Below are 17,935 nucleotides of genomic sequence, written 5' to 3'. Positions count from 1 at the left end.
TGTAAAGCAAAGGATTACCACACTGTAACTCTCTCCTTTTCCAAGGACGAGTGTTTCAATTCAGAGGAAATAGTTATAGAACAGAAATTCACACATAGAGTGTGCTGTTACGTGGAGTATTGTAATATATAGGATTAGAATCTTTTATTTTTAACATCCAAGTGCCTTATTTCAGTAATAAAATATCCAAAATTATCTATTCCTAGGCAGAATTTAAAAAGTATGAATAAAAAAGACTTCATTTATAAAATATCTATTAAGAGGAATTAAAGTATAAAATAATTACAACTAAAATATTTATAAAGAGCTACTTTGAAGTTTTATATTATTTTCAAGCACTTATACTTAATTGACTAACTGTAGTGAAGACAGTGCTTTTACAGCAACCTTCTTGAAGGCATTTTTGACCTCTTTGTTCCTCAGGCTGTAGATGAGAGGATTTAACATGGGTATGATCATCGTGTAGAACACAGAAGCTATCTTGTCAGTATCCATGGAGTGACTAGTACTGGGTTGTAAGTACATAAAGGTTGTTGTAACATAGAAGATGGAAACAGTGGTGAGGTGGGATGCACAGGTGGAAATGGCCTTCTTCCGGCCCGCAGCAGAACGCATTCTCAGGATTGCAACAAAAATAAGTAGGTAGGAGCTCAAAATAACCAATATAGTTGAAGTAGCATTGAACCCTGCCAACATGAACAGTATAACTTCATTATTATATATATCAGAAGAAGAAATAGCCAGCAATGGAGGAATATCACAGAAAAAGTGGTTAATCACATTGGAATAACAGAAAGAGAGATGGAAAGTGAAGACAACAAGAATGGAAGATTGTAAGAGTCCATTGATATAACAACCAGCAACAAGCAGGGCACATTTTGGAGTTGTCATGATGGTAGAGTAATGCAAAGGTTTACATACTGCTACATAACGGTCAAAAGCCATTGAGGCAAGCAGAAAAACTTCAATAATTACAAAGGCTATGAAGAAGAACATTTGGGCAGCACATTCATTGTACATGATCTTGTGTTCTGTGAGAAATCCTTCTATTACCTTGGGAGTGACAGCTGAGGCATAAACACAGTCTACCAGTGAGAGGTTACTGAGAAAAATGTACATAGGAGTGTGAAGTCGGGAGTCCAGGAGAATCAACATAATCATCCCAAGGTTCCAGAGCAGTGTGGTCAAATAAATAAGAGTGAAGATGATAAATAAAGGGACTTGCAACTCTGGAGCATTTGTTAACCCCAAAAGAATAAATTGAGTCATCTCTGAAGTATTCTGCATCTGTGTTACATGGGAATTATTATAGGCTCCTAGAATGAGAGGAGGAAATGAAAAGTTATTCTACATAGAACTTACCATGAAATTTTACATATCACCAAGGTCTCTAACTAAATTGTGAGCATCATCTAGCATGAAGGAGCCTATAATAGATAGAAATCGGCTGAATTAATTCACTTATCTGGGATTAGTACAAATGGAGACTGTCACTTCTTCATTATTAATAGAGCTTTTTAATTATAATCCCAGGGTTTCTTACAGATTCCTGGTATATGATAATTTTTATATTAGTAACCCTGAAATGACTGATTTCTTATTTGCTACATCTTACAAACATACTTGTCTAAAACATACTAAAAGTTACTTGGCATCAAGAGCAATGTAGGAACATACAATTAACTTTCCTATATTTTAGTAGCAAAACTTATCTACTGTATTTCCCATCTCTGAAAATTGCACCAAGTTTAACTCACTACCTGTAGCTATGCAGTGATTTTAGGGGCTGCTCCATGGATACTCTGTTTTATCTCTAGTTTGCCAAGGTCTTCTTCCCTTGGATTCTTCTCTTTGAACCATGGACCAGATGATAACATCTTGCTAGATGAGGCATATTCTCTGTGAGGTTTAGATATACAGAAATCCATAGAAACCTAAGAGTATAGTTTTTCAAAAAGTAAAAGCAAATTTAATTACTCTCTTTACATATAATGGGCTTTATTTTTCACAGAGGCTCATATTTTTTATTGATATCACATAAATCTCTTTTATTTGTGTTTGAGAAACAATAGATTACAAGGGAAAAATGTAACTCTTTATATTTTTCTCTCTACAGAATCTATGCCCTCAAACGACATGTATTTCATGATGTACACTCTTCCATTTACATGGTGGATGAAGTAACACCTGGCAGTTACACATGAGCCTGCCTCTTAATCTGAGAGCTACTTTCAACTTTGGAATCTTGAGGATACCAATTCCTCTACATTAATAATCACATATTCAAGGCAACAGACAATGTAAGTAATGTTATTCTATTGGGTGGATATGGTGAATTCATTCTTCTTCACAGGTTACAGCTGCACTTACATTAGAAAGATTATATAAGTTCTTGCAAGTTATAACAGATTCTGACATTTTTAAGACACGTAAATGTATACCCATACCTTCAATGATCTTTCTCATCTTTTCCTGGTTTCTTCAGAATGTTCAGTATACAGTACTAATATCTAACAGTTGATGCTCCCCAGAAAAGGGACCTAAAATTGACATGTCAAATGCACTTTGAAAGTCCTACAGCTTTCTGAAATTAAAAAGGAGCTATAATATGTGGACTTCTAATCCCATAGAACATTATAAATATCAGAAAATTAGAACTTGGTCTCCCTCTGGAATGAAACTATCACCCCAGGATCTAAACGTCCTTAGAGAACAAGGAAGGTTGGCTACCCTGCAGCAGCATAGTAGTGCCAAGGGCAGTGGTCCAAGAGTGAAAAATTATTAGTATTATTTTGTCTATGACTCAGCAGCTGCCCCTTTCTACACATTAACTTGACTTTATGTGACACCTATGAGATAAAATTGACTGAGAGTTTTAACATCACTTACAGATCTAACAACCTATACATATATATTTGTTACTACTTACTGTTGTGCTAGGAACAGACCGCTAGAAGTAAATAGGTGTATGGCATAGACCTAACACACTAATCCAGGAAAGCACTTTGCTGTTCTCCTTCTTCACAGGTGCAGCTCTGCTGTGAAGTGGAAACTGGTCTTGTACTATTGTCAATAAGAAGGCAGAGAGCATAAGCAGAATAAATCTCATGGGGAACAGTACACTTTGAGTGTCTCTGGAGACTCATGTACTTACATTGACTTTTCAACCTGACCTTGATGGAGACAGAGGGAGACAGTTTTCTTTTCTGTCTAACAGCACTTATGAAGATATTGGGTAATAGATGTTTAGAGGAAAGAGCTTCCATTTATTAATCACAGCTGTTCCACACCAGATTGTACACAAAATAAATCGAAAGCTTCACTAAATTTTTACCTAAGCAACTTTAGCAACTTGTATAAGTGTTCTGACATTAGTTTTTCTCAAACATGAAGAGATGACCCATGACAGTTTATTCTCTCATTTTAAGCATTGTAAAGGAGAGATGTGTTCTTCTTATCACAACATATGTAATTTGGGTATATATTTTTCTTCTTATATATTTAAAAATTTAAGATTTCCCCAATCTTCTCCTGGGACTACCCTTGCAAATCTCCCTCAAATCCCCACTGAGACTTTATCTGAAACTCTCCTGATATATCCTCTGTCCCACAACCAATGCCCTTGTCTAGTCTGACCAATCAAACCAGAACTGCAACTGGCCTTTAGGCTTCCTATAGAACCCACTTTATTTACAACTTCCACAGTTCACCTTCTCCATTTCATCCAACCTCTCCAAATACTAGACATCTCATTGTAATAGCCAGGTGAGTCTCCATGTCCTTCCTCTTCACTCCTTCTCCACAAACCTCAACATCATCCCTGAGTCCTACCTGTCTGGTATCCAAGCCTAGTTTGACCTCCTCTGCCTACAACACAAAACATCTGTAGAGTTTGTACAGCACATTCTCTAGATAGCTATCCCCCAACGTACAAGAACCTTCTACATCATTTCTAACCTATACCCAGATAGATCTAGCTCCATACCCCAGGCTAGGATAATGAACCAATCCTGAGCACCAGGTCAATTCCCTCTGTTCAACTGACTTCATTCCTCCCAAATCATTTCCCTAAACCTGCCCACACATCATCCATTATTCCTCAAACTGCTCCATATAAAACTTAGAAATAACTAAAGAAATCCACATTTTCATATACCATTGCAAAAATATCAGATTGTGAAAGATCATGCCAGTATCTTTTCTTCAAATATATCAGATCTGTAGAGATTTTTACCAATAGGAATTTCCTATATGAACAGTATGACACAGAATTTAAAAGAATAATCACAAACTACATCAATGAATTCAAGGAGTTTAAAGAACACACAGAGAAGCAGTTCAATTAAATTAAGAATAAATATCTTAAGGAAAATAAACATCCGAGTAGCGAAAACACAAACAGAAAACTGATAGAAATGAAAAAGACAGTTGAAGAATTGAGAATAGAATTCAATATGGAGGTGGAGATAGAAACACTGAAGAAGACTAAAGCTAAGATGAAAATGGAAATGTAAGTCTAATAACTAAACTAGAAAATCAAAGAAGTTTACTAGTGTAACCAGAAGCCATTCTCTATCTTGCCTAGTCCTGCAGTCCCATAGCCATTTATAAAATAATTACTCAGAGGCTTCATATTAATTATAAACTGTGTGTCCTTTGGCTCAGGCTTATTGCTAGCTAGTTAGCTCTTACATCTTAAATTAACCCATTTTTATTGATCTGTATTTTGCCATGTGACTGCAGCATTACTGGTCTGTTGGCATATTGTTCCTTGGGAGGCTGGATGCTGTCTGCCCTGACTCCACCCTTCTTCTCTCTGTATCTCTGTTTGGATTTCCTTCCTGGCTCTTATCCTGCCATACCATAGGCCAAAGTAGCTTTATTTATTAACCAATAGTAGCAGCATATTCACAGCATGCAGAAAGACTGTCCCACAGCATTTCCCTTTTTGTGTCTAATCAAAAAGGAAAGTTTTCATTTCAACATAGTAAGATTACATATAACAAAACAGTTATCCAGTAAGAATTACAGTTACAATATTTAGTCTATGTGTATTTGACAAGATAAAAACATTCTGTTATTTATCCTATCTCTGTAAGTATAAAGTTGCTTATCTAATTTATCTTTCATCATAATTAAAGAAAATTATAAGTATAACCATTTAGTCTTCAACTCCATCAAAGACCCCAGAAGGATATAATATTACCTGAGTAAACAGGAAGTGCATTGTAAGTAAGCACTTCCAAAACTTTAGAAATGACAAAAAGACATCTGGTTGCCTGGACAGTCTCTCAAAGTTCTTTTCTAACATTGGGGCATCCATCTTCAGCTTATAGGCCTAGAGTATCTGGAATAATTTTCAGTAAAGCAGGAAATTTGAATACTTGTCCCACCTATTTTGGCAAAGTTCATCAGTCACTTTCTTGTATGTTATGCAGAATGTCTGGCAATTACTTCTGTAAGGCAGGAACCTGAAGGACCATCCTTCAGGATTTTAAGATTAGGATACAAAAAAAATTTAGGATACAAAGAAAATTTAGGATCTTAGGATGCAAAGAAAATTTTAGGATACAAAGAAAACTTTAGGATTTATTTAGGATTAGGATATTGGGATACAAAGAAAATTTTAGGATTAGAAAATTTTAGGATTTTAGGATTTTTTAGGAAAATTTTAGGGGATACAAAGAAAATTTTAGGATACAATGAAAATTTTACATTTTAGGATTTTAGGAAAATTTTAGAAAATTTTTAGGCATAGGATACAAAGAAAAATTTCACATACAAAGAAAATTTTAGGATTTTAGGGATACAAAGAAAATTTTAGGAATTTGGGTGTAGCTTTCTTAAAATTACATATAATACATATCATTTAAAATTACATATAATTACATATAAAATTACATATAATTACATCTAGAGTAAAATTGCATATATATTTGGGAATTACATATAAAATTACAAAGAAAATTTTACAAAGAAATTTTTTTTAGGATTTTTAGGAAAATTTTAGGATACAACGAAAATTTTTAGGATACAAAGAAAATTTTCCTTGTTTTGGCAAAGTTCAGTGGTCATTTTCCTATGGGTCCAGCATGTCGAGTTTATATAACATACTCTCAAGCAGTCCAGGCAAGAAGTTTCTTGGCCAAAGGTTAGCCTTTGCCACATTGAAAGAAAATTCCATAATGAGTTTCTTAGATGCCCATCACCTTCTTTGAAGTAATTGGTGCTGCCAGGAACAGACTTGTCTCACTGTCCAGGAAAGTCTAAGTTCTTAAAATATTTTAAATGCCACAATCTGTAGGTCTTTGAATTCAAAAACTTCATAAAAGATTACCTATCACTCTAAAATATCTGTGCATATCTCAAAAATCTGACTAACATGACTATAAGTTTGACTATTATAGATGATTACTAATTTGCAATGATTATACAGAGAACACGTGGGAAATTTCCTTGGCTTATTGCCAAGCAAAAAAAAAAAAATCCTTCAAACCTTTGTTATTAACATGGCTTTAAGGAAATTCTGAGACTTCTAGCACATTTCCTCCATGTAGCTGATCAGTTTCATCATTACCTTGTAATAAAGTGCCTGGTAGACCTGTAAGGTTCTGAAATGTGTTAATATGCCATGGATAGTTTCTATTTCTGATTATATGTTGTCATTGAATAATAATAAATAACAAAGCTAATTTTGAACCATCTGGAATAAGTTTAGCAGTTTCAATGTATAAATCAACTCTTTGTGCATATTGAGTGTTAGTAACTATAGAAAGAGGTTTTGAAAATCTAATAATACCATGGGAATAGCATATAATTCTGACTTTTTAACTAATCATAAGCGCTTAGAGACACTTTACTTATTTTTTCATGACATAACCTGTCTTTCCAGATTTATATACATCAGTATAGAATGTAGGGACTCCAAAAATTAGTGTTGTTTGTACTATGTGAGGGAGGCTCCAATTTGTTTTTTTTTTTTAATAAACTGAAATTACTTGCTTTTGTGATATTTATTGTTAAACTCTCCAAGGAATTAGTACAAACTTCTTGTTAATGTTCATATTTTGCCAGTAATGGGATTTAGCATTAATAAAAGGCACCACAGTTTTTCATAGATGTGTTCCTCCTAATTGGTGAAGACTCAATTTTTCTTTCAGAATCAATTCAGAAACCTTTTCTTCATGGGTCTTTAATTTTTTATTCTGTTTTTTTAGTAAAAAATATTCATTCCAAAATATTGTCTTTTCTCTGAAAAAGAATTACTGTGGAAGAATGAATAGAAAATAGTATGTCTGGGATACAATCAAAGCCTTGGTCCAAATGATCCACATATGCATCCTGAAATTTCTTTTCTACTGAAGCCAATTTTCTCTCAGTCCCAAATGATAATTTTCTTAGACTATTGAAGCCCTTATTATCTTGTAAGGTTTGAAATAAATTACTCAGTTTTTGAGTTGTTAATCCAATTGCAGGCCAAAGCCACTTAATATTTCCCACAATTTTTTGAAAATAATTACCAATTCATAATTGATCTCTTCTAATTTTTACTTTTTATGGTTGAACTTTCTGTGAATCTATCTAATACCTGAGATGGAATCTCCTCTTTGTTTTTTTTTGTTTTGTTTTTGCAATTTGTAATCCCTAACGAGGCAAAAAAAAATTACTTCATCAAACATTTTCTCTATGTATCTGCATCAGGTAGTAAGAAATTTTCCATATAATGGTAATTTATAGATTGAGGAAACTGTAAATGAATTATTTTTAATGGATGTAGAAGATATTGACACAAAGTTGGGCTGTTTAACATTCCTTCTAACAGCCTGCCCCCTACTGCTATCTTCTAATAAGTAGACACTGTAAAGAAAAAAATTTCTCTATCCTGTTGTGGAATAATGCTTTTGTACACTGGTTTAATAAAAGCTGACTGTCCAGTAGCCATGCAGGAAGTATAGGAAGAACAAGCAGACAAGGAGAATTCTGAGAAGAAGAAGGCTGAGTCAGGAGACACGAGCCCACCGTCTAGAGAGCAGCATGGAATGGCACACAGGTATAGCCACGGAAAAAGTTGCAACATATAAATGAACAGAAATGGGCTGAGTTTAAGTGTAAGAACTAGCCAGTAGTAAGCCTGAGCTAATAGCTGAGCAGTTCTAATTAATATAAGCCTCTGTATGTTTGCTTGGGGAATGTGAGTGGGAGAGATTTGTTCCAACTGCCAATCAGCCAGGACAAAGGAAAACTTCAAGCTACACTATTCTTTTCTTGTAAAGGTATAATAAAAAAGGAGTCTTTTGAATCAATTACCATAGTAGATGAGGAAGGCAAGGTAATTCCAGACTGTAAAGAGCACTTTGGTTGGATCAGTGTATATACAGCTATTAGATCTGTTACTATTTTTCATTTTTCAGATTTCTTTTTATTGACAAACATAAGAGAGTTTCAAGGACTTGTGGATTCTTTAATATGTTGAGAATTTAGCTGCTGCTCCTGTATCAGCTGTTCTAGTTCCTGTAATTTTTTTAAATGTCAGAGGCCATTGTTCCACCCATACAGGTTTGCCAGATAACCATTTTAAAGATAGGGGTGTTGGCACCTTTGAAACACCAAGAGCTGTTGTGCCCTATTTATGTGAAACCTGAATGGTTGGTGACTGTTTTAGATAATACATTTTAATAATTTTCTCAGGAGCATTCATTATTTTACGGTTTGCTTCTGCAATTGGAGGAATGTTAATTTGTGTTTTCATTGTTGTAACAAATCATGTCTCCATAAATTCATTGATGTTAGCTACATATGGCTTTTAATTTTAATTTTATGTCTTCCTAGCCCTGTACACTTGACCCACCTTGTACTTTGTTTTGCCTGAGATAACGTTCCAATGCCTAGATGTTGAATATTTACCACTTGAAGATGTGGTGGTAATCTAATTGTACTGAAATATTATTTTGATTGTATGTTAATAAATAAAGTTGTCCGGGGGTCAGAGCTATTAGAGCCATAGCAAGAGTGTGGCGGTGGTGGCACACGCCTTTAATCCCATAAGATCTCTGTGTGTTCAGCATTGGAGACATATGCCTTTAAGACCTAGGGGGCTGTACATTCAGACAGTGACGAGGCAGTCATGTGTTTGGGTTTACAACCAATGAGAAGGCAGAACAACATACTATAAAAAAACGAACCGACAGGAAGTAGGCTCTTTTCGCGAAGCTGGGACAGCAGGAGGAAGGGTGAGATTTTAGCTCTGAGCTCTGACCTCTCGGCTTTCTCTTTTACATTGTTTCTGTGTTTCTTATTTAATAAGATGGTTGGTTACATCTATATCTGGCGCCCAACGTGACAAGAATCCATTAAAAACTGCTTGGCTTGGCGGCAGGTCCGCTTTCCTGCAAGGGCTGCAGGCGGCCCGCGGCGGCGGCGGCGGTGGCCGGCGGCGATCGGCTTCTAAGTCCGAGCAGTGGCTTCTTAGCCTGGGTCTAGTTCTGCTTGACCTCAGGCTGGACTATCGGTGAGCTGCTTGCTTAAATCTTGCTTGCTTAAAGCCGGTGCTACAAACAACTCAGAGTTGCCCTGCCGAACAGGGCCCTGCCTGTAAAGCCAACGCACGTGGTTGGAGGTTAAGGAAGCCAGACCCAAGCCTTGACTCAGCACAAGAGGGAACACGTGGCTGCATTTAAACTTTAGCCAGCTACGCTTTCTTGTTCTCTCTCTCTCTCTCTCTCTCTCTCTCTCTCTCTCTCTCTCTCTCTTTCTCTCTCTCTCTCTTTCTTTCTCTCTTTCTCTTTGGATTTACACCTGGGACACTAGGTGGCTGCTTTGAAAATCCCCTCGGATTTCTACTGTTCTACGCAGATTTGGTAAGTCATAATATATCAGATATTTTAAAGGAAACTATCTAAAAGAGAATTTTTTTTCCACATTAAAAAAAATGGGTTTTATGTGTACATTGGAAGAAAATTGGTTTTTGTTCGAAATTTTAGGCAGTCTGACAATGGAACAACTATATAATATTAGTATTGGTGGAATTATGCACCTTATCACTATAATAATCCACATTTTAATATTTAAAAAGATAGTCAATTTAAGTGCCAGGATAACAGCTTTAGAAGAACTTGTTAAACCTGTAAAAATTCAGACAGAAGAAATTAACAGTGAAGTTGTTTCAAGTCGGGATCATAAGGTTGCAGAAAGAAAGCCTGTTTTCACACAGTCACCCTTAATTTATCCTGTAACCGTACAGCAGATGCCTGATCAAATGGCTACACAAAATACTTGGGCTCCAATTGAAATGTTGGATTTAAAAAGGTTTAAGGAGGCAATAGTATCTTATGGCATGCATTCCCCATATGTAAAGCAAATGTTAAACTCTTGGTCAACATATAATAGGATAGTACCACAGGACTGGCGGGACCCTGCACAAGGTGTTCTGGAACCCAGCCAGAGACTTCAATTTCTGACTTGGTTTAAGGAGGAGGCTAAAAACATAGAAAAACAATGGAGGGATAAAGGAATACAAGTTTGCCAGGATCAGCTTATGGGCGAAGGCCAATATGCTTTAGCATAAACACAATGTTTATATGATGTCCAAACCCTAATTTTATGTCGAACGGCAGCCTTGAATGCATGGGACAGAGTTGAGGAACCAGGAAAAAAATCTGAGTCATTTACAAAGGTGAAGCAAGGCCTAAAAGAGTCTTTTACAGATTTTTTTACAAAGACTGGCTTCAGCAGTAAAGAGAATGGTCTCGGATTCAGAAGCTGGTAAGGCAATAATTGAATCTTTGGCCTTTGAGAATGCGAATGCAGCATGCAAAAGAATAATCAGGCCATTAAGGGCAAGATCTGCACCTATGGAAGATTGGATTAGAGAAACAATTAATGTTGAAGCTGATGAGCATGATGATACATGGGTAGGAGAAGTAATTTCAAAAGGTTTGAGGAGTGTTAGATGTTTTGGATGTGGAAAGCAAGGACATTTGAAAAGGGACTGTAGACAGGTCATTCCCAGAAACAATGTTTCTTCAAGGAACAATGGCAACAGAATGCCCCTTCCTTCTGGAGTATGCAGAAGGTGTGGTAAGGGAAAACACTGGACCAATGAATGTAGATCAACAAAGGACAGACAGGGTAATCCTTTGCCTCAGTCTTTGGGAAACTCCCAGAGGGGCCTCGAGCAGGCCCCCAGTGCAAATCCAGTTCAAACCTTTCCTGCAGTCATAGAGGAAATGCCTGCTCTGGAGAGCGATTAAATAACCAAATGCCTATTGGAATAAATCATGCTGCTCAGGATGATGAAACAGAGAGAATAGAAAATTCAGGAGAAAACATAAAGAAATTTTTTTGGCAAACTTCTATTAATGAACAAAGACCAAAATTAACAATAAAAATAAATGATGTTTTGTTGTCTGGTCTGGTAGACACAGGTGCGGACGTTACCATAATTGCACCAGAATTTTGGCATCCAACTTGGCCTCTTCAGGAGGTAAACGTTCAACTGTTAGGAATTGGGACATTATCTCAGGTGAAACAGAGTGCAAGATGGCTCGAATGTATAGGTCCAGAAGGACAGAGAGGAAAATTAAAACCATATATGGCTAACATAACTATGAACCTGTGGGGTCGAGACTTGTTGCAACAATGGAATACTCAGATTAACATCCCTCCAATCTCAGAAACAAATCATAAACTAGCACATGTTACTGAGAGAAATATTAGAAGATATTGTTCTAATGAGTGGTCACCAGCCATCCATATTATACAAGAACAGGGCACAATAACTGATGATCTTCCAAAGACACCAACAGCTCTACCTTTAAAATGGTTAACAGACAAGCCTGTATGGGTCCAGCAATGGCCTTTAACAACAGAGAAACTCCAGGCTTTAGAAGAGCTGGTAGAAGAACAGTTAAATGCTCAGCATATTGAAGAATCAACCAGCCCTTGGAATTCTCCTGTATTTGTTATTAAAAAGAAATCTGGTAAATGGAGAATGGTAACAGACCTTAGAGCAATCAACAAAGTAATTCAGCCAATGGGCTCTCTACAATCTGGGATGCCTTTGCCTACTCTGTTACCAAAAGGATGGCCTCTCATAGTTATTGATTTAAAAGACTGTTTCTTTTCAATACCCTTACAAGAAAAAGACAAAGAAAGATTTGCTTTTACAGTGCCTACTTATAATAATTCTCAACCGGTTAAAAGATTTCAATGGATGGTCCTCCCACAGGGAATGTTGAATAGCCCAACTCTGTGCCAATATTTTGTACAACAGCCATTGGAAGTGATATGTAAAAAATTTCCTAAATCTATAATTTATCATTATATGGACGATATTTTACTAGCTGACTCAAATGCAGATACTTTAGAAATAATGTTTGAAGAAGTAAAGAAAATTTTGCCTTGCTGGGGATTACAAATTGCTCCTGAAAAGATACAAAGAGGAGATTCTATTAATTATTTAGGACATAAAATAGAGCTTCAAAAAATTAGACCCCAAAAGGTACAAATTCGGAGAGATAGACTACAGACTCTTAATGACTTTCAAAGATTATTTGGAGATATTTCTCATCTACGAACTATTGTTGGGGTAAAAAATGATGAACTGACTAATTTGTTCAAAACCTTAGAAGGTGACAAGGACTTAAATAGTCAAGAGAATTATCACCTGAAGCTGAGAAAGAATTGGCCTTGGTAGAAAAGAAAGTGCATGAAGGACACGTGAATCGTATTGATCCAAAGCTGGATTGCATTTTGGTTATCTTACCTTCTAGGCGTTCTCCTACTGGAATATTAATGCAGAGGGAAGATATTATATTGGAATGGATATTTTTACCAAATAAACCAAATAAAAAATTAAAAACTTATGTTGAAAAAAATCTCTGACTTGATTTACAAAGGAAAATTGAGACTTCGTCAATTAGCAGGCATAGACCCAGCAGAAATTGTCGTACCATTAACTAAGGAGGACATTGAAAAATTATGGACAGAAAGTGAACCTTGGCAAACAGCTTGCAGTAATTTTTTGGGAGAAATTAACAGCAAATATCCCAAAAGTAATAGAATTGATCTTATAAAGAGAGCTGATTGGATCTTGCCTCGAATTGTACGGCAAAAACCCATATCTGGAGTTCGTACATTTTATACAGATGCCAACAAAGAAGGAAAGGCAGGTTACAAATCAGAAAATTTAAGTAAAGTGGTTCAAAGTCCGTATAATTCAGTTCAAAAATCAGAATTGTATGCTATTCTGTTGGTATTAATGGATTTTTCAGAACCTCTCAACATAGTAACTGACTCTCAGTATGCTGAAAGAGTGGTGTTACATATTGAGACTTTCTCTTTTACATTGTTTCTGTGTTTCTTATTTAATAAGATGGTTGGTTACATCTATATGAAGAGGTCAACTGCATGCCACAATTTTGTTGACATTGCTGTTACATCTGCTTCTATGTATACTAAAACTTCAATTACAATGTCATTTATTTGTATTTTTGGCTTTGGTCTGTGATCATTTATAGAAGTTTGTCAAAATACTTGTTTTTTTGGTTTCTCCTGATTTTTTTTAATCTACTGAAGTTCTTTTGTCCTTGGTCACATCCAGAGCAGTCTGGTTTGCAAAAACAGGCATTTATTCTTTTTCTTCCTCTATGGATGAGTTTCTCCAATGCTGACCGGGAATGACTGAACAAAATTTTATATTGATATTGGGAGAGCCCCCTAAGTCATTTCCTGATGGCAAATAGTTGTCTTGCCCGTCCCTTGTTGATCAGCATTCACTAGTCCAATCCTGGCCTTTGCCATAGTTTCTGCATACTCCAGAAGATTGAAGACTTCTGTTTGGATTATATCTAGAAAAAACATTGTTTCCAGCCACCCCTTGCCTACAATCTATTTTAAATGGCATTGTTTATCACAATTAAAACATTTGACATTTTTATTTTTCTTAAAATATTTTTAGAAATCATCCCTTATCAAAGTAGCACCATAAGTGTAAGATCCAATATCAGCTGTATTCTAGTCAATTCATTTATTGATGTTGGTCTTTTTATCAAAGCCTAATTACCCTTCTGTACTATGAATTAGCATTTTTGAAAGTCAAACATTCAATTAATATTCATCTGATTTCTGGACCTGATACTATTCTATTTACAGCTGAAGTCAATCTTTGTTAAAAAAAAATTAGTAAATGCTTCTTGTGGGCTTTGTATAATTTTAGTAAAAGTCTCAAATCTCTTTCCTGATTCTATAACCTTGTCTCAAACATTCAAAGCTGAAAAATGACATAAAGCCAAGGTGTAATCATCAAGTTTACCCTGTCTTCAAAATTCAGCATATGGGCTGAATTGAAACTCAGAAACTGGTCTTGGAAATATCAATACCTCCAGCCCTATTTTGATGTTCTATGGGCTGAGCTTTCTATTTCCACAATGCTTGCCATTGTAACTGAGGGTCAGATTCCAATATTGCTGCTGCCAAAACTTTACAGTCTTGGGGGATAATTCTGTTCTTAGTTCCTCATGAATTTAATTTTCTGCTTCACATAGGGTGAATGCATATCACATGTAATGATCACTTCCTTAAATCTCCTCAAATCTAAAAATTCTATAGGATTTCATTTAACTTTTGCATAATTTCAGGGCTATCTATTATCTGCTTGTCATTCTTGTATAGTAACTGGATAAACTAAGGTTGGTTTGGTAACTTGGGCCACTAGTCTTCAGTTTCACCATGCAGTGATGCACTAGGTTCTTGTCTAAATTCCTCAGTCTGTGTCTGAGTGTATTTCTTGTCTTCATTGGTGGTTCATTCTAGGGCTTGTATCTTATTAGGAGTAAGTCTTATGAGACTTGTATCTTATCAGTTAATTTCTTATATTTGGCACAGTTATCAAATCACCTTTTTAAGGATACAATATGATTTAACAAGCTGATAGTAACTATAATTGACATTATGTCAATCTCAGCTAAGTCAGTTATCCATTCATTTTTTTTAAGCCATTCATACGGTCATTATGAAGAGTCCTAATTCCATGCTTTGTGATATTCTCTATTCTTAATGTCCAAAAGATTTTTTAATATAACCAAATTCCCTTCTTAAGATTTCCCAGTTGTTTCACCAGATCTTCTCACTTTTCAGTTTATCCACAGGATCAATAGCAGCAACACTGGAGCCAGGTTGTGTGGCAGCAGCAGCAGCAGAAGCCTGAGTGCACACGAGTGGGTGTCAAGGCAGCTGTAGATGATTTTCTAAATGGTTTTATTAAATTAAAAAAAAGGCAGATATATCAGTGAAGGGTGAAAGCCTAGGATAGACCAGGGAAATAGGGAAAACCATCAGCCAACCTTACCTCACCATATCTGCAGATTCCAAATGTGAGTTACTTCCTGTCTACCCATGCCTTTATTGTCTTGCTGTTCTGCCAACTGATTTGCTCTCTCCATTCAGCTACATATCTTCCTCTTCCTACCCAGATCTGTCACTTCCTGTCTATCTGTACAGAAGTGCAGACCTCCATTGTTTTGGAATAAGGCATATGACAACACATCTAGCTCTGTTTCCAGTGTGGCCTTGAACACACAGAGAGCCTGCCTGCCAAGTGATAGGATTACAGGCATGTGCTACTACTTTCTGACTTCTTTGTTTACTTATAATGGCTGGCCTTTTTCCTTTCAACTCCAGGCAAGCTCAATGGATGAGAAATACTTAAATAAATGTTCAACATCCTTAGTCATCAGGAAAATCCAAATCAAAATTAATTTAAGATTTTATCTTACAGTTATAAAAATGGATAAGGTCAATTAAATAAGTGATGGCTCCTGTTGGAAAGATCTGGAGTAGAGGTAACACTTATCCATTGCTGGTGGGAGTGCAAACTCACATAACCACTATGGAAATAAAAATATCAGTTCTTCAGGAAGATAGAGATCAATTTAACTCAAGATCTAATTATACCAAGATCTAATTATTCAACTCTTGGACATATACTCTAAAGATGCTTCATCCTACCACAGAGACACTTGCTTAACTATGTTCATTTCTATTTTATTCATAGTAGCCATAAATTGTAAACAATCAAAATTTTCATTAACAGATGAATGAATGTAGCCAGAAGTTTTTCCTGTGTCCTGCCTGGTTTCTGCAGTCTTGTAGCCCACTTATAAAACAATCACTCAGAAGCTTATATTAATAATAACTGCTTGGCCATTAGCTTGGGATTATTACTTACTAGCTCTTACACTTAATTTAACCCATAGTTCTCATTTATGTTTAGCCGCATGGCTTGGTATTTTTTCTCAATTCTGCCTTGTCATCTTGCTTCCTCTGTGTCTGGCTGATGATGCCTGAGTCATCTCTTCCTCTTCCCAGAATTCTCCTCATCTGCTTACCCCACCTATACTTCCTGCTTGTCTACTGGTCAATAAGCATTTTATTTATCAAACAATCAGAGCAGCACATATTCACAGCATACAGAATGATATTCCACAGCACTTCCCCTTTTTTGTCTAATCAAGAAAGAAAGTTTTAACTTTAACATAGTAAAATTACATATAATAGAACAATTATCAAGCAAGAATTACAGGTACAATATCTAGTCTATTTGTATTTGACAAAATTGAAGATAATGTTCTATCTATCCTATATTTGTGAGTCTAAAGTTTCATATCTAATTTATCATTTATCATGACCAAAGAAAATTTTAACTATCTAGTCTTCAACTACATCAAAGACCCCAGAAAGATATAATATTAGCTAAGTAAACAGTAAATATATTGTAAGCAACTTCCAAAATTCTAGAATGACAGAGACAGCTGGTTGCATGGACAGTCATCCAAAATTCCTCTGTAACTTTGGGGCATCTATCTAGAGTCACCCAGTCACTTCTCTCTGTGTTCTGTAGAATTCTGGCAGTTTCTTCTGCAAAGCAGGAACCTGAAGGACCATCTCTCCTTGAAAAGTTCAGTGGTCACCTTCCTATGAGTCTTGCATGTCCAGTTGATACAACATTTTGTCAAGTAGTCCAGGCAAGAAGAGTTTCTTACCCAAATGTCTATTTTTCACCAAGAAGATAAACTCCATATGGAATATCTTTGATGCCCATCTTCCTCTTTGAAGTAAATTGGTGCTGCCAGGAGCAGATGTGTCTCATTGTCCAGGAAAGTCTAAATTTTTAAAGCATTTAAAATGCCATATTCTGTAGATCTTTGAAGTGTTTGAAGTTTACCTACCTAATTAAAATATACCTATGTATACCTAAAAAACTCAACTAGCTCAGTCAGTAGAGCACGAGACTCTTAATCTCAGGATCATGGATTTGAGCCCCACATTGGGTGCCAAATGTAACTGGATGATTTTCCTGTGTCCTGTCTGGTCCCTGCAGTCCCATGGCCTGCTTATAAAATAATCACTCAGAAGCCTATATTAGTTATAACTGCTTGGCCATTAGCTTAGGCTTATTACTGACTAGCACATACACTTAATTTAACCCATAATTCTTATTTATGTTTAGCTGCATGGCTTGGTACCTTTTCCCAGTTCTGCCTTGTCATCTTGCTTCCTCTGTGACTGGCTGGCAACTCCTGACTCAGCCCTTCCTCTTCCCAGAATTCTCTTCATCTGCTTGCCCTGCCTATACTTCCTGCCTGGCTACTGGACAATCAGCATTTTATTTATCAACCAGTCAGAGCAACATATATTCACAACATATAGAATTACATCCAACAGCAACATATACACAGTGAACTATTACTGTGCCATTAAAAAATGAAATCATGAAAATTAAAGGTAAATAGATGGAACTAGAAAAAAAAATATCATGCTGAGTGAGATAACCCAGACCAAGAAAGATAATTATGGTTTGTATCTGCTTGTATGTGGATGCAATCTGTTAAGTTAGAGATAAACAAATTATAATTCATAGAACAACTGAGTTTAAGTA

The 17,935-nt window shown here is 35.9% G+C and overlaps 1 protein-coding gene across 1 annotated transcript; it reads right to left on the bottom strand.

Annotated features, from left to right (window-relative positions):
* Window positions 1-345: 345 nt before the first annotated feature.
* LOC114684289 (olfactory receptor 5B12-like) lies at window positions 346-1,290 on the bottom strand. Its single transcript, XM_028858794.1, has one exon. The coding sequence runs from the start codon at window positions 1,285-1,287 to the stop codon at window positions 346-348; it is 942 nt and encodes a 313-aa protein (XP_028714627.1). The 5' UTR covers window positions 1,288-1,290.
* Window positions 1,291-17,935: the final 16,645 nt, after the last annotated feature.

Source organism: Peromyscus leucopus, chromosome 1, assembly GCF_004664715.2.
Source record: "Peromyscus leucopus breed LL Stock chromosome 1, UCI_PerLeu_2.1, whole genome shotgun sequence".
In the NCBI taxonomy this organism is placed as follows: domain Eukaryota; kingdom Metazoa; phylum Chordata; class Mammalia; order Rodentia; family Cricetidae; genus Peromyscus; species Peromyscus leucopus.
The sequence above is the reverse complement of the archived record's forward strand: the minus strand, read 5'-3'. Positions and strand labels throughout refer to the sequence as shown.

What these genes read in the sequence shown, in the direction of transcription:
- LOC114684289 (XM_028858794.1), bottom strand. Translation starts at nt 1,287, where the DNA reads ATGCAGAATACTTCAGAGATGACTCAATTTATTCTTTTGGGGTTAACA.